This window comes from Capronia epimyces (assembly GCF_000585565.1).
Source record: "Capronia epimyces CBS 606.96 chromosome Unknown aczIQ-supercont1.2, whole genome shotgun sequence".
In the NCBI taxonomy this organism is placed as follows: domain Eukaryota; kingdom Fungi; phylum Ascomycota; class Eurotiomycetes; order Chaetothyriales; family Herpotrichiellaceae; genus Capronia; species Capronia epimyces.
The window spans coordinates 2,570,897-2,598,791 of record NW_006912905.1 but is presented as its reverse complement, the minus strand read 5'-3'; the positions used below and the strand labels follow the sequence as shown (position 1 = coordinate 2,598,791).

Below are 27,895 nucleotides of genomic sequence, written 5' to 3'. Positions count from 1 at the left end.
CTAGATCACGCTGTCGGTCACGATGTTGCACAAAATCGTGGTCAATACATACAATTTGTGGGTGGTCGTGTTCGTCGCCCTCGGTACCATTTCAACTGCCTATGGCCTCGCCATTATCGGCTCGACGGTTGGTCAGCCCAATTTCTACACCTACTTTGGCCTCGCGACTGCAGGAGAGCCCGGGTATGACCACACAACCAACATGATTGGCGCCTTGAATGGCGTGAACTCGGCGGGAGCAATCGCAGGATGTATCTTCCAAGCCTGGTCTGCCGACTCGTACGGACGCAAGCGGACCATGCAAATAGGTTGTGTTGTCCTCATCATCGGTGGAGCTCTCTGTGCCGGTGCCTATGACATGGCCATGTTCCTTGTCGGGAGATTCGTGGCCGGGTTGGGTGCTGGAATTCTCGCCTGTGTGGTTCCTATCTACCAAGCCGAGGTCTCGACCCCAGAGACTCGTGGAGCCATGGTCTGCGTCACAGGCATCATGTACGCTCTGGGCTACAGTTCTGCAGGATGGCTGGGTTACGCCTGTTTCTTCATGAAGGCTCATGATCCCGCCGCCCAATTTGCTTGGCGCTTTCCCCTGGCTTTCCAGGTCGTCTTTCCCATCATCCTCCTGGCTGGGAGCGAGATGGTTCCGTACAGTCCACGTTGGCTGCTTTCCAAAGGCCGGCGACAAGAAGCATTGGATGTGGTCAAGAGACTACATAAAACACCCGCCGACACCAAGGACGTGAAAGCCAGACAGGAATTCTGGCTGATGGAGAAGCAATATGAGATGGATGCCAGTTTGGTCGTGCGTCGCTTCGAGCTCTTCCGCACCCCAGCCAATCGCAAACGAGCTCTCATGGCATGTGTTCTCATGTTTGGAGATTCGTGCTTAGGAATTTATGTGATGACGAATTACGGAGTCTTGATATACGCGAGTTTAGGCCTCGATGGGTCGACTCCTCTACTACTCAATGCCTGCTGGACGACCTTGACCATCTTTGGGAACATTTGGACGGCACTTTACATCGACCGCTTTGGCCGACGGAAGTTCATGCTCATTGGAGCATGCGGCTGTGTCCTGGCATTGGTGTTGCTCTGCGCCTTGACGGCTTCATTCCTCAACACCGACAACACGGCGGGGCTCAAAGCGGCCGTCTTCATGGTCTGGCTGTACATCGTGTTTTGGTGTTTCTTCGTCGACGCCACGCAGTACGTCTACGTCTCGGAGATCTTTCCCAACCACCTACGCCCGCACGGCGTCGCGCTGGGTCTGTCTGCGTTCTACCTCGCCAGCGAAGTCACCCTGGTCGCGGCCCCCGTGGCTCTGAACAAGATTGGCTGGAAGTTCTACTTGGTCCTGATCATCCCCAGCGCCGTCTACATCGTCATCATGTACTTGACCTTCCCCGAGACCAAGGGCCGTACGCTCGAGGAGATCGGCGACGTCTTTGGCGACACCCAGCACGTCGCAAGCCATTGGTACACCGCCAACCCGGAGGAGAAGGAGAAGATTGCCCAACAAGCTCTCCGGGAGACCGAAGGTGGCTTGGTCCACGAGAAGGGCGACCGACCCTCCGTCCATGAGCTGGAGAATGCCACAGCGGAACAAGGCGATGTCGTTCAAACCCATGAGGTGGCAAAGGCGTAAAGCGCACTGGTTGGTGGTCGACCAGCAGTGTTCGTTGTTCGTTGTTTGCTGTTCGCTGTTTGCTGTTTGCTGTTCGCTCTTTGTTGCACGCTGTACTGCCTCTGCCGCTGCTACTGAACTGGTATAGACTGCCCTACCAGCCTCGGTAGGTCGGTTGGCCATGGTTCTGTACTTCAGATGGAGGAGTGGAGGAGTGGTTGGCTGCGCGAACGTGGGTCTGGGTCCGTCCACAAGAGCAATTGGCGTCAAGTCAATAAGACATAGGAGAGAGATATAGACTTGGCCAGATAACAAACTCGGAGAAGAAAGACACCTTGAGAGCAGGCGCTCTCTATATGCGTGCATACGAATCAATCAATTCATACTCGATAGGTCGTGTTCCCCAGCACAGAATGAGATGGATCCCCAACGCTCGATAAACTCATTGCGACGCCTGCAAAGACAACACTTCGTTGGCATTTATATATAGCTAGACCGCACCAGTCTCCTCTTACGAAACCCGACTATCGCTCCAATTGCACTTCCACTTCTACATCCACTTCTACTTCCACCTCCACTCCCACTCTGCCTTCGAAGCCTCTCCATTTCCATCTCCTATCCTCTGGCTCCCTAAATGGTACCAGGGTCAATCACCGACATTTCTGAAGCCTCAAACCCTTCAAGACCACAACACCCCCCTTGTTGGTCGCCAGGTCATGCCTTCAGAAATCACGCCTTCGAGACCTTGACCCTCACCCCCTTACTGTCCAGCTTGGGACTGGGCAGGAAGAAGTCATGGGCCAGCGCAACGTCGGAAATGTCCGTCTCGTACAGCTCGAAGGTGAAGGTGCGAAACACGGCCGCCAGGGTCAAGTACAATTCGGCATGGGCGAGACTAGGACAGAGCAGACAATGGTCAGCAGGTAGTAACAAGGAATGTGGAGGTCAAGGGCCAAGGGTCAAGAATGGTAGAGTGAGTACAGCAGGGTGGTGGAGTAGTGAACGTCGGGCAAGGAAGGAAGTAGCATATCTGGGTCATGGTATGTCCCAGACAAGAAAATAGCAATGCGCTATCGCTCTCACCCTCACTCCCCTAGCCTGTCCGAACAGAAGGAGAACGAGAGAGAGGAGGGGGATGAACAAATTAGGCGGCGTGGGGTATCAGCCAAGAAAGAGAATGGTGGTACTTGTCTGAAGAAAAAAGGAAACGCCCTGAAAAGATGGCGAAAATGGGCGGACGTAAGAGGCACATGTGGGGGCGTGAATGCGAGAGCGAGGTCGGAGTAGTAGAACTCTGCTGAGATGATTGATGCAGGGGACGGGGCAGCTAGAAGAGCAAAGGTTCTTGAAAGAAGGGGGGATCAAAGGAGACGCAGGGGCAGGAAATAAGGGAGACTGCTCACTTGATTCCCAAGCAGCTCCTGCTCCCTTTGCCGAAGCCGACGAAATATCGCTCCAGACTACTCCCGTCTTTGGTCTTGGGTGTGCCGATCCATCGTTCAGGGCGGAACTCGTGTGGCGAGGGGAAAATGTCTTCGTCGTTGTGGACGTCGACGATGGTCATGGAGACAGGCGTGCGCGGCGGAATGACCCAGTCCTTGTAGGTGAGTGGTTTGGAGAAGAGGCGCGGGTTCCGCGTGCTCACGGCGTCCGACAGGCGCACGGCCTCGTGCACACAACCGGTCAGGTAGGGCAGTTTCTCAAGTTCGAGCCACGACAGTGGCGCCGCAGGGTCGGGAATGGCCTGCTCGAGTTCCGCGCGCAGTTTCTTCAGCACCGCCGGGTTGCTGGTCAGGTGGAAGGCGGCGACGCTGAGGGCCCAGCCGGTGGTGGTCACTCCGGCGGCAACCACAAGCTGCGCCTCGTCTTGCAGCCGTCGCGTTTCCTTCTCCGCCTCTGGGAGATTGCTGGAGATGAGTTCCTGGAAAACGGTCGGGTGGGAGGATTTGGCGATCAAGTCGTTCATTTTGCCCTGCTTCATGGCGGTGATCTGCCTGCGGAAATCCTGTACAGATACATGGTCTCGTTAGTATGTTGATATCCGTTCGATGCATTAAGGCAACTGTGTTGTGTCTGGGGCAAGAAGACAGCAGGCGAAAGGGAAAAGAGAAGAATAAAGAATAGAACGTACAGCTTGCATGCGGAAAACAAGTGCATACAGCGGCTCTATCTTGACAAGGATGGATTCCGGTAGCAGAAACAGAAGCTTCGGCACCCATGGGCACTGCAGCGAAAGATGGCCGCTGATGCTCGCCGCCATGAAGGGCTCGTGCATTGTCTTCTCGAAGTTGGCCCCCTTCAGGTGGTCGTAACTCATGGAGAAACAGTATTGCATCACCACGTCGCCCGTCAGGGCCATGAAAGCCCGGTTGAGAGGCAACACCTTGTTTTCTCGCTGGAACTCGGCAATACGGTCAACCAAAAGCTTGATCTTGAGCCGGATGATGGTCTGAAGGTCGACGATACGGGCTCGCGAGAACAGCGGATTCAACGCGCCCCGGCGGATACGGTGAAGCTCGTCGGGCCCGGTGGTGAAGACGGACGTGTTGCAGCCAAAGCGGCCGGCCATCCAATCATACTTGTCGACCCGACCAGCCTTGGTGTAGAGCGTTTCGTAGAACTGTGAGTCCTGGATGTGCAGTTCGTCCGGGACGATGCGGACAATCGGGCCTGGTTGGCCAGAAAACAGGATAGTGTCAGTCAGAGATATGTGGCTATTCGGCGAGGAAACCCAACAATGGCTTTCTTGATAACGACAACAGGGACGGCATACCATACTGCTTGTGCAGTTCCTGGATTTTGAAGGTGAATTGTCCTTTCTTGACTACTTCGTAGTAAAACTCGTGCCACCGACTGATCGCGGCGTATTTTGGCCCAGGAAATTTGGCGAGGGGGTGGAAGTAGAGTCGATAGACGACAAGACCTAGCAAGTAGACGAAATAGGCGACAATTAGGCTGGTGATGGGATAATTTACAATCGATGAGATAGCCATGGCGGGCTCGGCGACAGTTACAGTGGCCGCGGCGCTGGGCTTTGAAGGGGATTCGGGACTGGGGACTGAACAAGGTCGAGGTTGAGGTCGAGGTCCAGTTCGAGGTCAGAATCGAGGTAAAGGTCGAAGTCGAGCTCGAGCTCGGTACCTATGCATACACTCGACACGTGTAAGCGGAGTTGGCCTGACTTGGGTCCAGTGGTCCGATACAGTCGCATTGAGGGCATGCCATTGCCAGGCTGGCGTGGTGAGACACGTACTGAGAGGCCTCCAGGGAAGGGTGCAATGTGCAATGTTCATGGCCTAAAAGCTAGCTAGAAGAGTGGTCGCACATCCGCGAAGACCGGTGCTGCACTAAGAGACGTCTGAGCTGGCCGCTGGATCCCGCCGAGTGGTGGCGGGGAGCCAATCGGGGGGCCCTAAGGACTGACCAAGATGTCGAAGGGATGATAGAGTGGGTGTCGGGGGGCGCGGCAGCGTCCTTGTCGCACTGGAGACACAGCCTAATGCATGCTAGGTGGATGCTAGATGGAACTGAGTCTGGCAGCAGAATCGTGTCGACACGGGTGTCACACCTGCAACCCGCCCGATTAGCAGAAAGCTTCCCCAGCCGTTTTCCGTGGGGCATTGTTGTGTTGAGAAAATCATGTCGTCGTTGTTCTGTGGTAATAATGTTCGCTCATGCCGGCTTTTGACCATATACAAAGTGCCATCGCAAATACAGATGAAGGCTCCGATCCTGAAACTCCCTTTTGACCAGCGCCATGGTCACTTGGGTGCGTTCCATGCTATGACCCAAGATCCGTGTGTAGTATGCCAGCATGAATGAGGGCACTGACTGCGTCATCTGCACTCTCATGAGCTCGCCAATTTCTTTCAGCTTCGGGTCCTTGGCCCAGCTACCAATGGGAATCTACTCAGGGTCAATAAATGAAGACAAGTCGGCGGGCTTGGGGATGCTTGCCTTTCGGATCATCTCGGAGACATGTTGAAACCCAGCATCAATCATCCATTGTCGATGAAGATGGGCAATGTTCAGCCGTTTGCCAAACATGGTGCTGGCTCGATCAACTTCGCGGATCCATTCGGAGCTGCCAGGAGCCCGATCCATGCCGCCGTCGTCGCTGTTGAGCCAACACTCGTGGTCCTGCATCTCTAACCATCCTCCCGGCTGCAGATGCTCGTACGCCTGCGCATAAAACCTCGGCCAATCTGCAATGCCCCCGCACAAAGCACGACCATGGATGAAGTCGAACTTCTCCGATTCATGGAATGTCCAGTCACTCTCGGCATCATCGATGTAGAATTGTAGGTTGGGAGGAACCCACACTGGCTGGATGGGCGATAGATCCGTACCAATGACTTGTGCCATGGGGAACCGGTCGGCTATTTCGATTGCCCAAATCCCAGTACCGGTTCCTACATCGAGGATGCGTTGAGGTTCTTCGGGCAAGGGCGCCAGGTATAGCTCTCCGCCCAGGATCATCTTGAAAAGATGATGCAGCAGGTCTAGTCGTTCTTGTTCCTCTTCATCATTAGGAATTGGATATTCTCCATCTCGGTATGCATGGTATGTTCGACCGTTCTCGTATCGGTGGTTGTAGATTGATGAGCGCAGTGAAGAGCTCAAGACTGTTTGGTCATCGTCGCTGAATGCAGAATCCGTGTCACCTGAATGACTCTGGGCAAGTAGCACGCGTGGTAAGCAACCTGAATCGTTCGGACGGAGTCATTCTTACGCTGGCATTTTCCTCCACTGAAACGGCACGATCTTCTTCAACCGTTACGTCCACATGGGCGTCTTCATGGGACATATCTATCGTCCCAAAAAGGCTCTTTCACGGTGACCACACGAAGCCACCCGCTTCAGAGTGAAGGGCAATAGGAGGTGAAAGTGCCGCATCCAAGACGATAGGTTTGCGACGGCAGGACGTGATCATCGAGCAGCTGGTTTGAAGTGGGAGGAAGAGAAGAGTCGGCGTTCGACCGTTGCCGGCAAGAGCGTGAAGTTTTGTGGAAGGAAAGTCTGTCGCAGGCGCAGGTGCGCCTTCCAATGTCGCTTTCAACCGTCAACGGTCAACCCTTCACCGCACCCATGTCAGGCTTCGCTAAACTTGTTGGACCAAGTGGAGGATGGAGGGGGAACAGTCTCCACACGCTGAGGTCGAGCCTGGCTTCTCGTGCACGCAGCTTGGGCCAGCCCTGACCTCCACCTCTATTGAAGGTTTTTTGTCTAGTGCAGAGTACACATGGTAGTAGCGAATGGAAGCACACATTCATTCTAGCGATCTAGCGATCAGTGGTGTCGCGAGACCCTGGTGCACCGACGTCGGCGAATGCTGCGCCAGACACCTCGAGTGTTACATACAGTAGCTCGGCATAGGCGCCGTGCAGGTGGCTTGGAATAGTTGGGAGTAGTTCCTTTGGGCCTTAGGAACCCTTTGGACCGGGTCGGAACGGGCCACTTGAATGTCCCAGGGACTGGATCCAAGGGCTAAGGAGGCCCATAAGGCCCCTAAGACTTAGGCGCAAGCCTACAATACGTACCTAGGTCAGTTCCACCTAGCGGACCTGGGGCTCATCAATTTAGCTTGCTTGCAGCCATCCTTCGTCTGGAGGAAAAATACGTACTGTGCAAGTTGGCAGGAGGTGGCCTGGCCTCGGCTGGCGTTCCAAGCACGAAAGCAGTCCGGATTATCCGTACCTATACGTATTTAACCTGGTCACATATGTCCTGTAAGTGCCCGGACAGCGCCAATCACGCCCCTCTGTCCGGACATCCGCAGCCTTAGAGCCCCTAAGCCTGAGCCTCCTAAGCCCGGGGGAGGGTTCTTAGGGAACACCCACCACCAGAGAAAGGGCCTCCGGAGATATGCTTCGCGGCGAAGGAAATTTGCATCCATGGTGTGCTCTAAAAAGCAGATCTCCGTGCGGCAGAGCGGTTTATGTGGTACATCAACATGGCATTTGGTGTCGAGTCGTTCATCTCCTAGTGTGCACCCTCTTGGTTAGGGACCTCTCGCTGCCAAATGATCGAGCTGTTAGTTATACTGGCAATGAGCCCCAGCATAGGGTAAACTATTGCAAGCTGCTCGTTCCTCCAACCTGCAGGAATAGATGGAGATGGAAGAAGCTGAATACCCCGGTGGCTAGTGATAATGAGCATCCATTGGATGCAATGTGTCGATACTGTTTATCCAGGCGAATACAGGGAGAAGCAGCGAAGTGTCTATACCTACAACTCACCGCTCCAAAGCCATTTGGATCTTTCACTTACACTGGCAAAGTGACAACGGAACAGCCGGCAGACCTCCTCAGCACACAGGATTCGAAAGACGACTCACACTTAGTATCCCGGGGCTTTCTCGGCCAGCAGGTGGACAGAATATCCCGCACAAGGGTAGGATAGTTTTTGTAGGGGTGCCCAACATTGTCCCTGACCTACACAAGTGCAAGCATTGTTTGAAGTGACCGAAGCTCAATCTGGCCCTTTTGAGGAAACTTACAGCCTCGTTGAGAGACAAATAGGTAAATACTGAAAAATTAGTATGTATCGGCGTCTACGAACAGTTTCTCACAGCCACAGCTAGATCACGGGACTCAGAGGTCAAAGACTATGGTCACGTGGGTGTCACGGGAGTGCCAGTGTGAGTGCGGGTGCGGACGGCGCTTGGAGAGTACGGAGTACAGAAGTAATAGCGCAGTTTTGGCATCTGCGGAGCAGCACTGTAGCGAAAGCTTTCCTGTCAATCTGTTTCTCTTCCACTCCCAATACCCGTCTCACAGCTTCGTTGTCCGTCCATCCGTGGCCCTTGATCCTTGATCTTACTCGACGTCCATCTCTCCCCTTCACCTCTTTTCACCTCTCAAGTTCACCCACGATGTCTTTCGTCCGACAAATGTTTGGCCATGTCCAGCGCCGGGCTTTCACAGCCTCGGCTCGACAGGTAAATTCCTAGCTCTCATTGCGTCTTCTGTGCATCTTAAGCTGATGATCCTCCCTGCACAGTCCTCCAAGGTTGCCGTGCTCGGCGCCGCCGGTGGTATCGGACAACCTCTGTCTCTGTTGATGAAGCTCAACCCTCGAGTCTCTCAATTGGCCCTCTACGACATCCGCTTGGGTCCAGGTCCGTTTGTCCGTAACCTATACTACATGAGACAGAATTTAACAGGGATGGCTACACAGGTGTCGCAGCCGATCTCTCCCATATCAACACAAAGAGCGTCGTCAAGGGCTATGATCCAACCCCGTCCGGCCTCCGTGAGGCTCTGACGGGCTCTGAGATTGTCCTCATTCCCGCCGGTGTGCCGAGAAAACCTGGCATGACTCGGGACGGTAAGGGATGCCCTAAGCTATGGCAGAGACTCAGTCTAATGGAATGCCAGATCTTTTCAATACCAATGCTAGCATCGTCCGTGATCTTGCAAAGGCTGCCGCCGACGCTGCCCCTGGGGCCAATGTGCTGGTCATCGCCAATCCTGTACGGTTCACCCAGTAGGCCGATCAGAACACTCCACTAACGCAATCACAGGTCAACTCGACTGTGCCCATCGTCGCGGAGGTCTTCAAGAGCAAGGGAGTCTACAACCCGAAGCGCCTGTTTGGTGTCACTACTCTTGACGTTGTTCGTGCCTCTCGATTTATCTCGGAAATCAAGGGAACCGATCCCGCAGACGAGAACGTCACAGTTGTCGGTGGTCACTCCGGTGTCACCATTGTCCCCTTGATCTCTCAATCTCGCCACCCTAACATCTCCGGCGAACAGCTCGATGCCCTGGTCAACCGCATCCAATTTGGAGGGGATGAAGTGGTCAAGGCTAAGGATGGTGCCGGTTCGGCCACCCTTTCCATGGCCTTCGCAGGTGCCCGATTTGCAGAGAGCTTGTTGAGGGCCTCGCAAGGCGAAAAGGGAGTGATTGAGCCCACCTTCGTGGACAGCCCGCTGTACAAAGATCAAGGAATCGACTTCTTCGCCTCGAGGGTTGAGCTTGGACCTGAGGGGGCCCACAACATCTACCCGGTCGGCAAGCTCAGCAAACATGAGGAAGGTTTGTTGGAGGCTGCCTTGGCAGGTAAGTAGCTGCGCAACGTCCTTGGTGTAGAACAATAATGCTAACCTAGAGACAGACTTGAAGAAGAACATCCAGAAGGGCATCGACTTTGTCAAGGCCAACCCATAGACGGTGAGGGTTAGGGTGAGGGTGAGGGTGAGAGAGTGTGGATGAGATGCGTATGTACAAAAGCAAGGATATCGCAAGATTCTAGAGCAGGGTTGCTTCCGTCTAGTATTCTAGTGGGAGGATTCTTTGGAGCCTCGCAAGGAGAGAATCATGCCCTGGCTTTCTGTGCCACCCTTCTCTTTTCTTCAACAGATTCTTGAACTGTCCCTCCTCTCCCCAGACGTATGCGGTCCCGTATGCGCAAACCTGCTGCGCTCCCGTAAAAGACCGGCTTTAAGGAAGAGCGTTGGCGTCGGTCGGGCATTCTGTGAAGCCACGGGGTTGTCGCGCATTGTACATGTGTAGCTCAACCGGTGGGTGTTTTCAGGCGGCTGTGTGCGACGGGGCATCCAATCAAGCCGGTTCAGAAGTGTGAGGGAGTGTTGAGAGAGGTGCGCAGCCTGTCTTGGGCGAACCGCTGTGCCGGGATGAAACTGTCAAACGCAGGAAACAATCTGCGGGCCACTTCCACATCATAGCTTCTCTCCCATCACCAACATTTCCAGATCCTCCATCTGCCATCACTGTTCTGCCTGAGACTGGCCGTCTATCTTTGGGCGAGATTGTGTTGCTGTGCGTGGTTGACTTGACTGTTACTGTTGCGGGGTCCCGCATGGTCAGGACGCAGCCGGCAGTCAAACTACAGGCACCCTACAAGATCGGGCACCCACGCAACTCACGCCCTGTGAAGACGCCTCCCCTTGCTCTCGCTACAAAGGGGACTTGTGTTGTGCATCTCTACCTCCTCAATCACTCAGGTTGCCAGAATCTCGGTCTGTCCAACCGCAGAACCATCAGTCTTCCACCTCCTGCTGCGCCTACTAGTACGGCATCAACTTCAGCCTGATGGTCCTCGACCGCTATCCATGTCTTCGACCCTACCAGCCGATCTAGCATGAAATCCAGCTCTAGTGTCAACTAACCATTGCTATCCACTGAGATGGCTCAGAGGCTGGGAGTTCCCCGGGTCGACCCCGATGGTGATGCCCTCATGGCTGACGATCAACCTGACGAGACGAGAATCCCACCAGAGTTCCCACCTCGCAGCTACTACACGAACTGGCAGAACTATGGACTACGCTGGCACCCATTCCCACCCGCCATTCCCAGATTCTCATCTGCTGCCAGCCAAGATCGACTGGCACTTCCACCTGACCAGACCCTGCCAGCCTTGAGAACCCCCATCAACTATCCCACCTCGTTTGAGCCTTACTACCCGAATTCATTTGGGAACCTTCGGTACCTGCCTCCTCCGTTTCCGCCGTTTCCGCGTACGACAACTCAGCCTCAGCTGTTTCCTCCTTCCGTCGAGATCGGTACACGTTCAGCGACTGATCCTTCACCCAGACCTGCCTTCGGAGAACAGCCTTCCAGCGTCGAGCCGCGACGGTCTCTCACCTCAGACATAGAGTCACCAGCATCCCTTCCACATCTGTCGACAGTTTTTCCTAATCACATGTACATAGATCGGCAGCCACTGGCCAGCGTACAAGAGCCTCGGTCACAGAGACCGCATGGGGCGAATAGTACTGGTCAACAGGCGTCTCGCCCTACAACCTTCATGTTGCGCGCTCATGATAGCGTGGAGCTGATCGAAGAGAGACTGCTGCAATCACTTGATGGTCCTCCGGACAGGTTGAAGCATTCAGGTCCGGAGGCTGCCTCTCTTCATACAGGCTCTTTGAACGATATGGCAGACTCACGAGCACTACAGCAAGCAGTCCGGGCTTCACCACCTCCTCATCCCGGTGGCATGGGGCGGCCACTACCTCAAAATCAAATGTCACTCGACAGCAATGTGACCGGCACCGGCACCATTCCTGGCAATCGTGCACCACAACCACGTACTCCACGTCCACGTCACCGCCGCAGAATGTCTCGGCCTCCTATCCCTCGTGTCGCATGTACGGCATGTATGGAAGACTTCAAACTCGACGATCTGCTCAATCTAGCTTGCGCATGCCGCTATTGTACACCATGTCTCAATGCAGCATTCCGAGCGGGCTGTACCAGTAAGGCTGCGTTTCCGCCTAAGTGCTGTGGCCGCCCTCTGCGCATTTCTGTGTGGGGAAGCATGCTTGAGGCCGATATTCTGGAGCGATACAAATTGATTGAGGCCGATTTCAGCTCTACTCGCCCTCTTTACTGTGCTTCTCAGACCTGCTCCGCCTTCATTCCTGAACACCAACGGAATCTTCCCGAGGATATCGGAACATGTCCAGATTGTAAGGCAATCACCTGCAGCAAATGCAGAAAACCGATGGAGGAACACGAAGCATTGGGTGCTGACCCGCGGATCTGCCCGGCTGACGACGCAGAAGTAATTGCCTTGTACGCTCTGGGAAGTATGAAGAAATGGAGACAGTGCCCAACCTGCCTGAACATGGTAGAACGCACAGAAGGTTGCAACCACATGGATTGTGTGTGTGGAGTCGAGTTCTGCTACCGATGTGGAAACCTCTTTGACGAAGACGACAATTGCGGTTGCGACCCGAGCTCCTGGGACGAGGACGATGATGACGACGATGATGACGATGACGACGATGAGAATCAAGCAGGTGAGGGTGGAGGCAATGAGGGAAATGAAGACGGCGAGGCAGAAGCGTGGCCCAATTTTCGCATGGCGGTCGATGCATCAGGCAGACCCGTGTGTCTACATCTGCACACCGAAAGCAATGGCGATGATGTTCTCGTTTGCCATGGATGTCTCAGACATGGGCCGGTGCAAAGCTGCAATGATTGCGGCGTGGAGCTCTGTCAAACCTGTGTGGAAGATGTGCGCAGTACTGCACGCGGTCGTCGTGTTGAACTCATTGACACCGATGACGATGACTGAGCGGTCACAAGCAGATGTTATGCTGACCACGGAGGAAGGTCAGATAATTAACAACATGGACACAATCGCGAAACCGCTACCCTCTGACGACGTACCCGCGGCTATTCTATCGTCTGGGATCTCGGTACCGAGACCCTTGGACACTTTTGTTTGAGTTGGATGGACTCTACAGCAGGAACCTTCACGGCGAGTTTGGGACTTGCTGGCCTCTCAACGGATACCAGTGCTGGCCCAGCGCTCTCTCTTTTACACGTGTCGTGCAGCCATGAAGCCGGGATAATATGGCCAAAAGTCGCAGGAAGGAAGATTGAGACTGCCATGACAGGTTTGCCGGGTGGCATCAATCAGTCTCTCACGTACACGACACTTTACTGGCACTCTCTACGGCTCCTGAGCCCTTCATGCGGCGTACTGGGGCGGGCGGAACGAAAAGGAATCTTGCAATCTGGGGACACGCATGGGTGAAACTAATTGAGACTTGTTCTTTGGTCCTAGGACCCAATCCCTGTGGTGTCTACCATTGCGGCCAAGGTCCGGTAGGGCGGTGAGCACCTAGCTGCAGCATGGGCAGCCAGAGCAGCAGGTTCATTACCGAACCCATTGCTCAACGATCGCAATGACTTTTACGGGGCAGTTATTATGAACATGTAGAAGTAGGATCAGAAATCATCAACCACCCGACAGTTTACAGGAGCTACGAGTGGTACATGCACCCCTCCAAGCCGAGTAGAGAAACGAATAGAGAAACTGGACGGAGCAGTAGGCGACATTGGCCAAATGCTTCGCGTAGTTAGGCGTGGTTATGAGAGAGGAAGGGTTCTCTAACCCAGTGCTAGTAAGGTGCACGAAATGGTTGAATTGCTACGAGATGCCCGGTCACGGGTCAGCAATCTTCAAGATACTCTTGCCGAGATTCTCGCCCTTCAGCATGCCCAAGAAGCCGTCGACGGCATGATCGATGCCGTGGGTGAAGAAGTCGACCGACTTGAAGCTGCCGTCGGCAATCCAGCGGGCGACCTTCTCGTCGCGCTCCTTCTCCCAGCGGATGATGTTGGGGTCGTAGACGATGAAGCCCTGCCAGCGCAGGCGTTTGCGCACGACGCTGCTGTAGTTCTTGACCCCGTACGCTCCCGACGCGCCCGAGTTGTTGTACGTCGAGATGGTGCCGCACGCCACGATGCGGCCGAAGTCTTTCATGTTTTGGAGCGCAACGTCCAGCAGCTCGCCGCCGACGTTGTCGTAGCTGTGTTTTGCACCCAGGAGTCAGTATCAGTATCAGTACATCAATTAATCAGAACCATCATCAAAAGCGTCGTTTGATGTCTTGGGGGCAGCAAAATCGACCATGGGACCCCGGGCGAGAGTCTGTGGCAAACATCTCCAGGAGGTCGAAGACGGCCGAACATGGGAATTGGAATTCAATAGGGGAAAGTCCAAGTCCAAGTCCAAGTCCAAGTCAAAGTGCAGGGTTAAAAACGTACTAGATGTCAATGCCGTCTGGAGCCAGCCTTTTGACCGCATCGCTTATGTTCTCCTTCTTGTAGTTGAAGCCGGAGGTGAAGCCGAGCTCGTTGATGATAAAGTCGAGTTTCCTGTCATCGCCGACGGAACCGATCACCTGGACCAAGGGGGGATTGAAGAGTCAGTTACTGATTTCCGCACTAAAAGGGGTAGTAGTGGGTACTGGGCACTGTGCACTGCCAGTGGCACAATGGCGTCCCTCGAGCATTTCGTATGTGTAAGTGATAGCTACTCACATGGAGACCTTCCTGCACGGCAATCTGGCCGACGGTCTGGCCGACGGCACCGGCAGCGGCCGAAACCAGAATCACGTCGCCGGGCTTGGGCTGGCCGATCTCGTGCAGCGAGCCGTAGGCAGTCATGCCGGTCATTCCCAGCGCGCCCAGGTAAGCGGTCAAGGGGACGCCCGGTTTGGGGTCAATGACGGCAGTTCTGTCGAGGGCAGACTCCGGCACGGCAGAGTACTCTTCCGTGTAGTAGCCTTTGATCAGGACGATGGCACCCTCCTTGATCTTGGGCGTGTCGCTTTTGAGGACCTTGCCGAGGACGTGGACGCTCACCACGGGCTTGCCGACCGTCATGGCCGGGGTGTAGGATTTGATGCTCGGGTCACGCATCCTACCGCGCTGGCTGGGATCGTATGTGGCGTACAGGTTCTTGGTGGTGAAGCCTCCCGGGGGCGGCGGCGCCGTCTCGTCGAATCCAATGTCTTCCACGCTCAAGTCTTTGCCTGGGACGGGCCAGCCGTCCGGTACGGCTTTGTACAGGAATGCCTTATTCTGGACCATCTTGCTTTCGGCGGCGGCGTGTAGGGTGGATGGAGATGAGATGGGCGGGCAGAAGACACGATAAGATGAAATAGTTCGGCAAAGCTGCGGCTGTCATCGAAGGTAGTTATATGTACGGATTATGGAGGATGGAGTCGCCTTTTACTCAGCACTGGTATCGCGTGAGGTACGTAGTGACTGTCATAATATAGTGGCAGAATGGCGGGACCCAATAGAGTCGTACGACCATGGTCAGAAACCCATAGACCTCGGCTGCTTTTCCCAAAAGTGTGAGGGTTGGTGTTGGTAATCGCTGCAGCACAGTACAGCACAGTACTAGTAATCGGCCAACAGCGAGGCATTGTGCCTCCAGGGATGGGTCTCTGGAGCATACTGTAGATACGCATACCGTCTGGAAAAGGGGAGATGAGGTACTAGGTATCTTATCGTTTTATCGATAAGTTGCTATCTGCCTGCGCTGCGCCTCCACAAACTGCGGCCTACCGCAGCCAGTGCGGACTCCGGAGTGCACGCCTAAAAGACAACATTGTTGCTTGATGCTGCAGCCCCTAAGCCTGAGTGCGGCGTGCCTATAGTGCCTAGATGCTGGCACCGTAATCCGTGGCTTAGGCGACAAGGTGGTGCTAAATAAGTGTCCTCTGGGTGCTGCTATATACTAGCTGTAGTAATGAATGGTAGGACAGTGCTAGCCAGTAGCCAAACTAGACCAGTGTCATAATTCACCGCTGCAGGCTGACTTCAGCTTGCTTCAATTGAAACACAGCTTGAGATCGACCTCAAACCACCACCAGTCTGCGTCTGCCCTTTATGTTTGCCATCTTCTGCATTTGACCACCGGCAGCCTGCTATAGATCTAGCCACTGGCACTGGCACCGGCATCCCTGCTTCTGCCTTGCTTTGTCTTACTTTGCCACTCTGCCTGATCGATAAAATTCCCACCCTGGCCGTCCTGAACGACCTGGGCCTGTCTGGTGTCCCAGCCTTGCTTTAAGTAACCTGCTCGTCACCTCGTCCGGCCTCTTCCTCCTTGTTTCTCAACCTCCAGCCCGGTACTGTCGTTGCTGCGCTGCTCTGAACGAACCACCCACACACGTTTGCGTTTTCGTAGCGTTATTACTGCGCAGCCATGTCCACCCTCCCTAACCAGCATGACCTGCATCAACGGCTTCAGGATTATCGTATCTTTGACCAAGCTCGGCAGTCCGAAATTGAGTTTCTAGCTCAAACCTGCCTCAAATTGGACTCGGAGCGGCTCACTCTCCAGAGCGACCTGGACGACGAACGCGCCACCCGACGCACCTGGAAGAGACGCGCCGAAGAAGCCGAAGTGGCTGTTCAACGCAAGTTTGTGGTCGTCCTTGTCGACGCTGATGGCTACATCTTCCGAAAGGTTTTTTTCCAAGCTCTGGCCGCTTCTGGAGGCTCCAAAGCTGCCAATGAGCTGTACACCGAGGTTGTAAACAATTTGAGGTCTGCTGAGGCTGGGCCCGCTATCAACGCCGACTGTGATGTCCTGGTTAATGTCTATGCCAACAAGGCCGGTCTGGCAAGAACCCTGGCCGCTGCCGATTACCTTAACCATCCCTCTCAAATCGATCATTTCTTCGGTTCTTTCACCCAGAGCCGCAGCCTCTTCCAGTTCATCGACTGTGGCCAGGGGAAAGAGAGGGTGGATGCTAAACTTCGAGGTCGGTCCCTTCCCCCTCGCAACTCAAATTGGAGACAATTCCGCGGCTGACATTGAGACCCCAGACACATTTCGATTCTATGCCTATAACGCTCAATGCCAACGCGTCTATCTGGCTTTTTGCCACGATATCGGGTATATTGCAGAGCTCGACAAGTATCGTCACGATGCCATTGTCATGCCAAAGGTCATGTTGATCCAAGCCGCTCAGACGGCTCCTGCTGCCCGAGCTTATGCTGGCCTTCCCTTCAAAAGCACTAGATTCGATAGCGTTTTTGAGACCTCGCCCTTAGACCTCACTCACAGAGTCGATGCGCCTTACGGCCCCACCGGATTCGACGCACTAAGTCTGGGTTCGTCTCCGGAGCAAGCGACCGACCATTCCACCCCGAGTGCGAGCCGATCGAGTTATTCATCGGTCTCGGGGCCGCCAGGTTTGACGCCACTAATGCCATTGTCTACGAACAACAAGCCTGCCAACCATGTTAGATCACCTACACCGCCAGCCGAGATAGTCAGCAAGCCACCGGTGAAACCTCAGATCCAGCCTCAACCACAGCCCCAAGTAGCTCAAGTACACAACGGACCCAACGGGGCGAGCGAGACCAAGCCGGGCATCCCGATCAACCGTCAAGGCCAACGGATTGATTTGAAGATGAGAATGCCCACCACCTCGGAGATGGAGAGGTTTGAGGAGCGCATCAGCCAACGACGTAAGCTCTGTAATGAGCACCACCTTCGAGACAACTGCGAGTCCTACAACTGCAAGTACGATCACGACCCGATCGACGCCAGTATGAGGAACACTCTGCGATACAAGGCCAGAAGCATTCCCTGTGCCCACGGCTCCAAGTGCCGTCGCCAGGATTGTTTCTATGGCCACCAATGCCCCTGGGGGAATAATAGCTGTGGCAATCTGAAGTGCGCCTTTCTCAAGACCGGCTTGCACGACATAAGAGATCTGGAAGTCGCCAAGTTTGTCCCGGCCCAACCGGGAGCATGAAAGAGGAAAGGGGGTTTGTCTCCGCCACCGATACCACCACCAACTGCACCACTAACCGGGAGAAGAGGAGGCTTTCATGTGAAGATCGATCCATCCCGGATCCTCTCGTTATCTTCTCCTTTGACTAAAGCGACCAAGCACGCCGCCGGCGATCCCAAGGACACGATCTACAGTAGCACAGTACAGTACAGTACAGTACGATAATAGGTAGCCCGGAGCCCATTGATCGACGCGGTGTTTGGAATGCATTTAATTTGATGGCATTGCGCCCAAAGCCGAAATACGCAGCCAGGGCGGTAAAATGATCTAGAGCATCGCTTCTTCTATTCCGTGTCATCGACGTTCCTCTGTTTGCTTAGGTATATATATGCGTACGAACTGGCCGACATGGGCACACCGAAAAGCGCACAGCATCACGCAACAAATACCTCCCTCGACCTACGTACCCGCCCAATGCAACCCGCAGTATCCTGATGCCCAATATCAACCGCGGATAAATCCCAAAGGTCCAAAGGTCCAAACTGTACAATCGTTATCCCTCGTAGCCTCTGTGGGCATTTGCCAAAAGCGTTGGCACTTCACAAACAATGCCGAGTCGGGCAGAAAGACGGCCATTCAAACGCCCCCACTACCAACAGAAAAGAGAACCAACACTTTGGGCCACGAGCCTTCAGCTCGACACCGTCGCCGCAGGGTTGCTCTTCTCAGCCAGCCTGAACGCCTGCTCCAACTCGTCGTCACTCGTGTCGGATAACTCGTCCAAGATACGATCAATCAGAGCATTCTTGTCGAAAACGGCATGGTCTGTCGAAGAAGATCCAGCGTCCGAGAAAGCCACTCTCTTAGGAGATGTCATGATGGATGCTTGGCTGAATTGTGTGCGTAGCGGTGAAGTCAAGGTCGAGCCCGGCGGTGCTGTTGTTCGGAGGGATGACGAGTCCTGAGACGCGTGCGAGGCCGGATTGTACCCTGAATTGTTTGGGCTGGCCATGAACATCAGTGTCTCGACGGCATCGGCTTCCATAGCCGCATTCTGGCTGGGTGTCCTTTTGCTGTTGGTCGGACGTGAAGCATAAATCTCTTTTGCATTCGTCCGTACTGGGGGAGGCGGGTGGACCCTACCGTGATATGCCGCGTTTGGGGTCGGTCGACGGCGTGATCCCAAGCCCGGTCCCGATCCTGACCCTGATCCTGGCATGATATCGACAGGAGGAGCGAGAGAGCGGCGTACCGCAGCATGCGGACTGCCTACCGCATTGGCCGTGGTTAGTCCGCGAGCTTCCAGGGCTACAGTACTGTCGGACGAATCGCTTTCACTGGATTCGCGTTGATATAATTTCCTCGACATGGCTGTCTTCGGGGAGAGTAGAGTTTGCGGGTCATTGTTGAATGGGTGAAATCCGGACACGGTCGATCGAGGCGATTGAGAGGCCAGAGACTCGACCTCATCGAATGAGCGAGACTGCCAGCCATTCTGCACCTTGATCATGGCATATTTCAGCTTGGTACGCAACTGCTGGGAGAGCTGTGACAAGTTAGTTCCACGCCAAAGTGACACAAGCAACTGGACGTGGTAGGATGCACACACCTCAAGCACGTTTCCATTTCCTCCATTCGAAGTTGTGCTCGACGTTCGAGAGTGGCCGGCCCCATCCGTAGATCTGGTTATTACATCCCCCATCCCGTTCACACTGGCTCTCTTGACTTGACCACTCGCTGTTCGCTTGGTGCCAGAAACTGCCTCTGGCAAGGGACTTTGAGAAGTTGAAGCAGACCTCGGTACTTGTACCGTTTCTTTCCCAGCATCCTGTTTGTCCTCTACCTTAACAGGCGACCCTGTTTCCTGGGATTCCTCCTGACTGGATATGGCCGAGGTAGGCGGTGTCGAGTCATCTTGTCCCGCGGCGAGATGATTCGTGCTGGAGGCGACACTTGTAGTTATATTCAGAGCAGCTGGTCGAGCAGGAGAATGCGGCAGAGCTGAGTCTGGCGAACTGTGTCGTGGAGGATGGGCAGGTGCGGCAGGGGAGGCCACAGGTGCCGATGTCAGTGTCGGTGGATCCGGCATGGTTGACGCATGCGTGGTGGCATGGTGCATAATCGCATCAACGGGGTCGGCGATGTCGGTCATGCCCGAGGAGACACAACAGTTGCAGAGATGAAGGTCGAGGGGAGAGGGTCGTGGTGCTTGAGGAGGACGGGCGATGAGGACGAGGGATAAGGGAACAGGTTGAAGCGGTCGTCCGGACCTCGACAGGGCAACAGGGCAGTGCGTCGTGTCGTCGCGTGCGTGCGAACTGGTCGTGTGGTCGTGTGGTCGTGGTGGAGTGTGTAGTGTACGGGTACTCTGTAGGCCGCGGTGATTGAATGGTGGGGCGCGACCGACTGCGACAACGACGGCGTGCGACGCGTAGGCAGACGCGTTGGCTGCGACTGGGACAGAGGAGAGGATGGCAGACGGGACGACCGTATACAGAGGAGGGTTGGACGGTCAGGTAGTCAAAGATGCGTGCTGGAAGAAGAGGAACCTGCTGGTGCTACCAGTCGGACATAATCATGGGCGACGCTGAAGAGCAGGACGCGGCGTGGCGCCGGCGCAGCAGCTGCTGCACGCGCCTCCTCTTCCTCCTCTGCCTCCATCCATCCTTCATCACAGTTATCTTCACAACTACGCCTCTCGAGACCTGCCCGGACCAGGATACATCTGCCTGCCACTGCGAACTCTTCGTGCTGTCCATAACCATACTCTATTCGGGGGTATCATCATGATATACTAGTCACATGGGAAAAGGCGAAAGCTCGCTCACCGCAGTACCTATGAAGCCCGCCTAATGCTTTTAACATCATCGTTTAGAACGTTTCCCTCTACCACCACCACCACCACCATCCTCCTCTCCAGGCTTCCGCTTCCGTCCTTCCCGTCTCCAGAACTCGTCTCGCTCCTTCTTCTCTCGCTCGTGCTTCTTCTCGAGATTCTCCGCGACCTTTTTGCGGTATACAGCACGCCTTTCTTCCTGCTTCTTCGCCCGCTTCTCCGCTTTCTCGTTCCTCAGTGTTTGCAGCTTCTGCATCAAGTCTCGAGCTTTCTTCTCCTCGCCGCCTAGCACAACTGCCCGTTTCTGAAGATAGGTCGGGGCTTTGCGGGCTTTCTGCTGTGTGATTTGCGATTTGAATGGAAGTTCTGCCGCAAGAGCTCGAGGCACTTTCAGAGGGTTGAAATGTCGCGTGGGCCGTTCAATCTTTGAATAGGCGGAATCTTTGACCAGCGGTGTAGGTATGCCCATGGCGGCGCGAACAGCGCCAGTAAGACGCATGGCCTGCCATCCATCAGATCCATCAGCCAGCTGTTGTGCTTCCCCGTCCGTGGCATCTACGGCATTGCTCGCAGGCGCATCCAACAAGTTGGTGACTGGGTTGTAGAACCGATGGGGTTTGACCGGGTACCACGCCCGCAGGAATACAATGTCAGACATGAGGATCTTGTCCTCGAATGTCGCACGAAAGTGTCCGTCAGGTTTACTCAAGGCCCGCTTGATCTGGCCGCGGATCCCAGACACCGTGCGAATGCCGGCACCCTCGAACTTGGCCACCTCGATTGACGAACTGAACATGTCTCGAATGAAGGCAGTATTGCGGAAGATTTTGTAGGGATGTCCGGTCAGCTTGAGCTTCTTGACAATCTCCGTCGTCTCGTCCACATTGAGCACCACTCCTGTAGCAGCGATGCGGAATCCAGGGTTGGCGTTCGTAAACGATTGAACACAGCAGAATCCGGTGTTGGGAGCCACAAGCGGCCCATAGAATGTGCCAAAGCAATGCATGTGCTCCGGCGTGTATTTCAACATCCGGTTTCGGGTCCGTGAGTCGGATATCGAATACAGGGGCAACGTCTGAAAGCGCCGCCAACCCAACGAGAAGATGAGAGGATCGTTCGTTTTCAGGATTTTCTTGTGCCAGCGATGTCGCTTGATTCGAACTTGCACAAATCCAAACCGGTCCTCCGTCGGAGCCAGCCCGCCGATGATGACGGGCATTTTCGGATTGAACGATCGGACGAACTCGTACGGGACTTTGTCCAACACGATCCTGGCGTATGTGCCTGATTTGAATCCTTCTGCTCGGGCCCGTGACACCGGATCCAGGCTGTCGAATTCGGCACGGTTGATATCAAGCTGCTTTTGAAGCATAGCCTTTTGAGCATCGTACCACTCGTCCTCCCCAAACTCCTGCTCTGTTGACTTGATCTCGCTCTTTGCATTAGCAAATCCTTCACGGTCTTCTTCCTCGAATCGTAGTCTTAATTCTTCTTTTCGTTTGGCATTCCTAGCTCGTTCCTCTTCAAGGGACAGTTCCTGTTGGGCCTCGGCGGTTTCCGATGCGGCGGCTTCAAGATCTTCGAACTCGCCATCTCCTTCGTCTGTTTCATCCCCGTCGTCTTCGGCTCCTCCGTCATCGTCTTCATCGTCAGTGTCTGCATTGGCCCCAGTCGCGAAGGAGGCCCTGGTGAAGCGAGGCATGAGAGCCTCGATTCTCTCGTCGTCCTCCCACTTCTCCACCAAGCGGTTGTAGTCGTACAAAGGGGTCTGACGGTCCTCGAGATCTGCTTCTTGCTCGGTCTTTGCTCGCTTGAAAAAGATATCCTCCTCATCATCACCTTCTTCCCCTTCATCCTCTTCGTCGGCGCCTGGTTGAGGCTGCTCTTCACTCTTCCATTTCGCGATGACTTGCGAGGGAGACAGTGTCAGATCATACATCAGCTTGGAGAGGTCCGCCGCACGGAAGGCCACTTTGTTGGCATGCAACTTCCTGGCATTTTCAGTGAGATTCTCTTTCCATCGAAGCCCACCGTCATCCTGTTCCTCATCATCATCGATCTCATCCTCATCGCCGGACAGATCTTGTTCACCATTGTCTTCACCAGAAATTGATCCCAGATCTGAATCACTTTCGGCAAAGTTCAGGTCGCCATCAGCTTCCTCCGCATCGGTGTCTTCCTCTTTGGCAATGCCAGGTCGACCGGTATGCTCGGGGAATTCAGTGATATCGTCGTCAGCGTCTTCATCTTCGGAATCGCCTTCGCCACTGACGAAGCCTTCATCCTCATCCTCCTCCAGGCGCGTGGTGAAATCGCCTGACTGGTCAAATGAGCGGATGCCTCGCTTCACCGTTCGGCCCATATCATCCTCTGCATTGTCTCCTCCAGTAAGTTGGCGACCACCCTGAAAGAGCCGTACTCCAGCATCAACTTCTCCTAGCAGTTTACGTTCACTTTGGAGATTCATCACAAGCTGCTCTCCAAGACCTCGTTCCTCTCCGTCACCTGCGTCACGATCGAAAGTGTTGGTCTTGACTTCGATGTAGACAGCATCTTTGTCCACCAATACACCACCGACATCAGACATGGGGGCAAACAACACCTTTTGCTTCTCCTCCAACTTCCGTCTCTTGGACTTCCCCGTGGCTTTGGCGATGGCTTGGTCAAGGAACGGAGTCGGACATGGATCCGGTAAGGCCTCAACCTCTTTCACTGTCAAGTCTCCCACTCCAGGCACGTGGACTCTCGCCTGTTCGGCGGGGAAATTGGTGCCTCTCAGGTATCCGTAGAGTGCGACTTGTCGGTCACACTTTTCGTTCTTCTCAATTTCGGTAGGAGGGGTAACGTCAAGGAACCGGTCGGCCAGGCAGTAAGGATGACTGTTCCTCCAGATCAAAGGTCTTGGATTTTTCATGACGGACAGGAAGCGTGACAGATTGTGGACTTCTCGATCTGGGTATCTGCCATTGATCACGCCAGAAAGGTAGAAGAGTTTTGCACCTTGGTACAGCTCGGACCAAAACCTGTGTTTTAACCTCTTTTTCGCCATCCGTAATGTGCTCTGCTTCTTGAACAAGTCCAAGTGTGTGAGGATGCCGAAGACATTACCAGGCATACCGGACACGCTGAGGGCATTCAAAAACTCCATTGTCTCCATCTCGAACCCATAGTTCCCGTCAATCATGAGCAACACAATATCAGCAATCTTAGCAACGTCGATCATGGCGGCGAGGGAGTCCGAGGGGCATTCTAGGAAGGTCAGTCGTCGTCTCTTCGAGGTGACGACGGTCAGAGGCCCGATCGGGTGGGAGAGGGTCTGTTTGGTGTATCGCTTGATGAGACTCTTGATGAGGGTGGTCTTTCCCACACCCGGAGGTCCGACCACGGCAACGACAATGGGAGGCGCTTCCTCGGGCAGCCGGTCGACTTGAGGGACATGGAGTCTCTTTTCCTTGATGTCGCTGGAGCGGACAGCCTGCTTTGCCAGCCGGCCAGGGTTGGCGACCGCAAAGGCTTTCACATTTCGCTCGCCCCTCTGCGGCTTCTTCTTCTCTTTCGGGGCCCTATGCGGCCTATTTGACTGGGTCTCCATGATGCACACGGTCACAGACCACTACTTCCACCTGCGTCTGTGAGATACATCGGGTGCAGACTGCGGTGATTCTGCTGGAGAAAAAAAGTTCACGCAGTTGGAGTTCAGTGGCGGAGAACAAGGGCCAAAGGGCCGTTTTTGGAACGAAGTCTTGCCGCTCTAATTTACCGCAGCTTTCGGGCGGAGTAAAATGGACACCAGCAAATATCATTGGAGGAAGATATAGACATCCACAGACATAGTCCGGGCTAGCCGCTAAGCCAATGGAAAGCGGACTTGATGTTTAAAGCAGCGTTGATGAGCTGAGCACTCTCGATCTTCATCTTCTTTAAGCGGGCTTGCTTTATCGACCAACTGCTGGCCATCTCGTCGCACCACCACTGCAGACTGCTTTGACTGACACTCACTCGGGCAGATCCGCTCGTCCTCGTCTTTCCCATCGTGGAATATAGCGTACAATCCTATTGCATTGCTGACTTGGAAAGGAGCCTGCCCACGACGATGAGACGGGCGAGCTAGCGAATCGAAGCGAAGGCTGCCACACTGGTACGGATATATACCGTTTCACTCGGCTCTTGTTGGATTCCCTGATACACCTGGCATGATACCATCTGAAGCCTGGACAATGGATACTCCGGCCAGTACTCCGTAGATTGACCCGGCTCGCGAGCGAATCTGCCGTTGGAGGTGGGAAAGAACACATTGTGATTGCTCAATCACCTTGAACAATACATCTTCAGCATCGATCAGACTTGGAACCACCAGCCCGGCCGGACGACTGTCATTTGGGCTCCCATCTTCTTCACTTCTCCCAGGGCTTCCGGCTCAACAGCTACTGTCGAATCTGTCGAGGGAAGGTAACACGTGAGTGTGCTGTGCAGGCCGGGCAAGTCTCGTCCAAGTGAAGAAGGTACACTGGCGACGCTGGGAAATCAGCCGACGTATACTCGTGTAATACCATACATGTAGTTGTTCCCAGTGGTCGAAGAACACTCTTGCAAGGGTTTATCTGCCTAAGCAGATTCCGTTTGTTGGATAGCCCAGGCGATACATTGGTGCCACTCCAATGGTAGAGCTTGACGGACGGTAGCCACAATCTCTTTTCCCCATCCTCTCATCCAAATATTGTCTCGCAACCAGTACAGCGTGACGGCGTAGTTTGCTAGAATCGCAAGAGCCAGTGGTTCGCCCGTAGTTGCCATGGCCCAGAATTCGGCAGGAACCATGACTGAAAACAATGTCACGGACGACTGTGCGCTTGGATAGGTGATTGCAAATGTGAGACTGGCTTTCAGTGCCTCAATGGCCGCAATGTACATGGGTCCCCGGACAGACCCCGAGGTCGTCCTCGAGGTGCGTTGCCGTAAGTCAGAGAGCATAGTTTCCATCTCTTCAGGAAGATTTCGGGTGAACGGGTGGCGGAGGATGAAAGACAGTCCCGACCAACGACTCCGTCCCAGCGACTCGAGGTCTGATTTAAAGAAAGTGGATATCCCACGGACGAGGCTCAAAACTTGATGCAGTTTTGCAATCGGGTTGATGTCGGACTCGGAAGTGCGCTGGATGCCAAAAGAATAGAATGCAACCACATATGAAAAGGCAAAGACGGCGTCGTAATTGTCGACAGCGAGCTGGGAAAGGTACGGCCGAAACAACGAAACTGCGAGATGTTGATGGCGGATGGCCGCAACTGTATGCTTCTGTGGCGAGCTACCGCCGAGTGCGAGATGGAGCGCACTCAAGCTCAAGAGGCCATGGAGGAGAAAGTCGTTCTTGAAGGCCAGCTCTATAGCCCACTGATTCCAGAGCGATTGATCTTGGTCTTCTAGGATGGTGACCTCGGCGATACTCTTCGACGTGTGCACTGTGTAGTGGTGCATAAGCTGCAGCTGCTCCCGTTCGATATCCGTCAACTGAATCTCGACGATTGCTTGCTCGGCGCTGGGCAAAGGCAACGGAATCCTGGTCGGACTAAGACTCTGGGTTGGGTCAATACTACGCCTCAAATGGGTGCCATTTGGAGCTGCGTTGTTGTCAGGCGCTTCAGTGTGAGTTCGTGTCTGTGCTTTCCGAGATTTCGTGCCTTGGGCCGGGATCACTATTAAGCCGGAGGCCTGGTCGGCGAGCGAGCAGTATGACCCTTTCCGCCGACATCGTCCGCATTCTGGCCTGTTCTCGTCACACTGCCATGGACAGTAAGCACATGAAGAGGGGTGGAGAGAGGAGACGCACTTTTGTCCGGCTCTTCTTGCATTGTGCACATCCAAACCGGCTTTTTGTGTGGAATCGTCGATGGGGAATCATGACATGACGCTAGGGACAGACAGCCAGGGAGAGATGTGACGAAGCGAGGTCGCCCTCCAGAAGGTGTCAAGACCTTGAGTCCGTGTCGGTCATCCAGGCGCCATCCAGGATTGACTTCCACTGCCCTTCAAGAGCTTTTCGTGCTTCTGAGGACGGAGCAATGCGGTGTTAAGGAGACCTTGTCTGTCAGCAGTCGTACTAGTCCCATTGTGGTATTTTTTACGACGTGCGGACTTGAGGTGGACGCCGACCCACTCGGGGCAAGTACGCCTCGAGGCTCTGGCTCTGAGATGCATATAAGGTCTTTCAATGGTCGCAGGTCGCAGGGCACTGTCGCCAGCCCTACTTACTTGTCTCCCCCAACCTCCAGAGCCATAGTATCTCTTTCACAATGGGCAAGTTGGATGCGGTCCACACTTCTAATGCTGCCCTGGTCCAGAGGCAACCCTTGGTAGCCGTCTTTTTTGGCGGTACAGGAGGCATTGGGCATGTCACGCTGCGTGCATTGGCCACGGCCGAGGTCAATAATGGCGGCAAGGGGCTTCGGGCCTATATTGTTGGAAGAAAGGCCGAAGCAGCCAAAGATTTCATCGCCGAGTGCCGTGGCATCTACCCTGGAGGTCAATTCAAGTTTGTGCAAGCCAAAGACCTCTCTTTGATTCGAGAAGTCGACCAGGTCTGCGCAGATATTCGTCGGATGGAGGAAGAGGAAGAAGGCCAGGACGCGAGAATCGACTATTTGATGATGGGCCAAGGCGGCTCTATCTTTCTTCCACGCATTGGTACGTCAAGCTTCCAGACGAGTACCGTGTACGTGCTTCTGACCACAACACAGATACAAAAGAGGGCATTGACCGTACAATGGCCTTGATGTACTATTCCCGCATGAGAGCGATCATCAACCTGCTGCCTTTGCTGCTCAGGTCCACCCTTCCTGCCACGGTCGTCTCCGTCTACGCGGCCGGAGCTGAAGCAAAACTCTTCCCAGAGGACCTGTCACTGCGTAATCCAAGTCATTATAGTTACTCGCAAGCCAGATCACACATGGTGTATATGCATACCTTGTTCATGGAGACGCTGGCAGAACAAAATCGTGGAAAGCTTGCTCTGATCCACATTTTCCCTGGCCTCGTGTTGGGACCGGGCTTCCAGAGCCCTGAATATCCCACATGGTTCAGGGTCGTATGGCGTTGGGTCTTCATCCCCCTTTTCGGCCGAATACTTACAGTGCCCCCCAACGAGTGTGGTGCTAGGATGTTGTCTCTTGCGTCACCGCGCTACCCGCCGCTGCCAGTGGACGGACCCAAGAGCGAAGCAGGAGTGGCTGTAGGGACAGATGGGAGGCCTGGCAGTGGTGTTTATTCTCTCAATTGGAACGCAGAGAGCAACCGCAACGGCAAAGCTTATCAGAAAATCAACAAGGTCGAGATGAGAAGAAAAGTTTGGGACCACACCATGAAAGCCTTCGAAGTCATTGAAGCAGGAGGGGTGTTTACTGAGTGATTGTGACAG

The 27,895-nt window shown here is 54.4% G+C and overlaps 12 protein-coding genes across 12 annotated transcripts; 5 read left to right on the top strand and 7 right to left on the bottom strand.

Moving 5' to 3' along the window:
- Positions 1–22: 22 nt before the first annotated feature.
- Positions 23–1,645, top strand: A1O3_02743 (uncharacterized protein; the record flags this gene model as incomplete). Its single annotated transcript, XM_007732883.1, has 1 exon — positions 23–1,645. One exon carries the CDS (start codon positions 23–25, stop codon positions 1,643–1,645), a length of 1,623 nt encoding a protein of 540 aa, XP_007731073.1.
- Positions 1,646–2,353: 708 nt separating this feature from the next.
- Positions 2,354–4,617, bottom strand: A1O3_02742 (uncharacterized protein; the record flags this gene model as incomplete). Its single annotated transcript, XM_007732882.1, has 4 exons — positions 2,354–2,519; positions 3,028–3,629; positions 3,756–4,294; positions 4,398–4,617. 4 exons carry the CDS (start codon positions 4,615–4,617, stop codon positions 2,354–2,356), a joined length of 1,527 nt encoding a protein of 508 aa, XP_007731072.1.
- A 679-nt stretch (positions 4,618–5,296) lies between these two features.
- On the bottom strand, positions 5,297–5,530 carry A1O3_02741 (uncharacterized protein; the record flags this gene model as incomplete). Its single annotated transcript, XM_007732881.1, has 1 exon — positions 5,297–5,530. Exon 1 carries the CDS (start codon positions 5,474–5,476, stop codon positions 5,297–5,299), a length of 180 nt encoding a protein of 59 aa, XP_007731071.1. The 5' UTR covers positions 5,477–5,530.
- On the bottom strand, positions 5,531–6,431 carry A1O3_02740 (uncharacterized protein; the record flags this gene model as incomplete). The annotated part of the gene is made up of 2 exons (XM_007732880.1): positions 5,531–6,298; positions 6,357–6,431. 2 exons carry the CDS (start codon positions 6,429–6,431, stop codon positions 5,531–5,533), a joined length of 843 nt encoding a protein of 280 aa, XP_007731070.1.
- Positions 6,432–8,498: 2,067 nt separating this feature from the next.
- Positions 8,499–9,798, top strand: A1O3_02739 (malate dehydrogenase, NAD-dependent; the record flags this gene model as incomplete). Its single annotated transcript, XM_007732879.1, has 6 exons — positions 8,499–8,564; positions 8,627–8,744; positions 8,804–8,953; positions 9,004–9,098; positions 9,150–9,690; positions 9,740–9,798. 6 exons carry the CDS (start codon positions 8,499–8,501, stop codon positions 9,796–9,798), a joined length of 1,029 nt encoding a protein of 342 aa, XP_007731069.1.
- Positions 9,799–10,777: 979 nt separating this feature from the next.
- Positions 10,778–12,673, top strand: A1O3_02738 (uncharacterized protein; the record flags this gene model as incomplete). Its single annotated transcript, XM_007732878.1, has 1 exon — positions 10,778–12,673. The coding sequence occupies one exon, from the start codon at positions 10,778–10,780 to the stop codon at positions 12,671–12,673; it is 1,896 nt and encodes a 631-aa protein (XP_007731068.1).
- An 876-nt stretch (positions 12,674–13,549) lies between these two features.
- A1O3_02737 (uncharacterized protein) lies at positions 13,550–14,982 on the bottom strand (the record flags this gene model as incomplete). Its single annotated transcript, XM_007732877.1, has 3 exons — positions 13,550–13,916; positions 14,155–14,291; positions 14,431–14,982. 3 exons carry the CDS (start codon positions 14,980–14,982, stop codon positions 13,550–13,552), a joined length of 1,056 nt encoding a protein of 351 aa, XP_007731067.1.
- Positions 14,983–16,108: 1,126 nt separating this feature from the next.
- On the top strand, positions 16,109–17,672 carry A1O3_02736 (uncharacterized protein; the record flags this gene model as incomplete). Its single annotated transcript, XM_007732876.1, has 2 exons — positions 16,109–16,670; positions 16,735–17,672. 2 exons carry the CDS (start codon positions 16,109–16,111, stop codon positions 17,670–17,672), a joined length of 1,500 nt encoding a protein of 499 aa, XP_007731066.1.
- A 670-nt stretch (positions 17,673–18,342) lies between these two features.
- On the bottom strand, positions 18,343–19,803 carry A1O3_02735 (uncharacterized protein; the record flags this gene model as incomplete). The annotated part of the gene is made up of 2 exons (XM_007732875.1): positions 18,343–19,197; positions 19,261–19,803. 2 exons carry the CDS (start codon positions 19,801–19,803, stop codon positions 18,343–18,345), a joined length of 1,398 nt encoding a protein of 465 aa, XP_007731065.1.
- A 712-nt stretch (positions 19,804–20,515) lies between these two features.
- A1O3_02734 (uncharacterized protein) lies at positions 20,516–24,079 on the bottom strand (the record flags this gene model as incomplete). The annotated part of the gene is made up of 1 exon (XM_007732874.1): positions 20,516–24,079. The coding sequence occupies one exon, from the start codon at positions 24,077–24,079 to the stop codon at positions 20,516–20,518; it is 3,564 nt and encodes a 1,187-aa protein (XP_007731064.1).
- A 1,013-nt stretch (positions 24,080–25,092) lies between these two features.
- Positions 25,093–26,383, bottom strand: A1O3_02733 (uncharacterized protein; the record flags this gene model as incomplete). The annotated part of the gene is made up of 2 exons (XM_007732873.1): positions 25,093–26,262; positions 26,312–26,383. 2 exons carry the CDS (start codon positions 26,381–26,383, stop codon positions 25,093–25,095), a joined length of 1,242 nt encoding a protein of 413 aa, XP_007731063.1.
- A 391-nt stretch (positions 26,384–26,774) lies between these two features.
- Positions 26,775–27,886, top strand: A1O3_02732 (uncharacterized protein; the record flags this gene model as incomplete). The annotated part of the gene is made up of 2 exons (XM_007732872.1): positions 26,775–27,165; positions 27,219–27,886. The coding sequence occupies 2 exons, from the start codon at positions 26,775–26,777 to the stop codon at positions 27,884–27,886; spliced, it is 1,059 nt and encodes a 352-aa protein (XP_007731062.1).
- Positions 27,887–27,895: the final 9 nt, after the last annotated feature.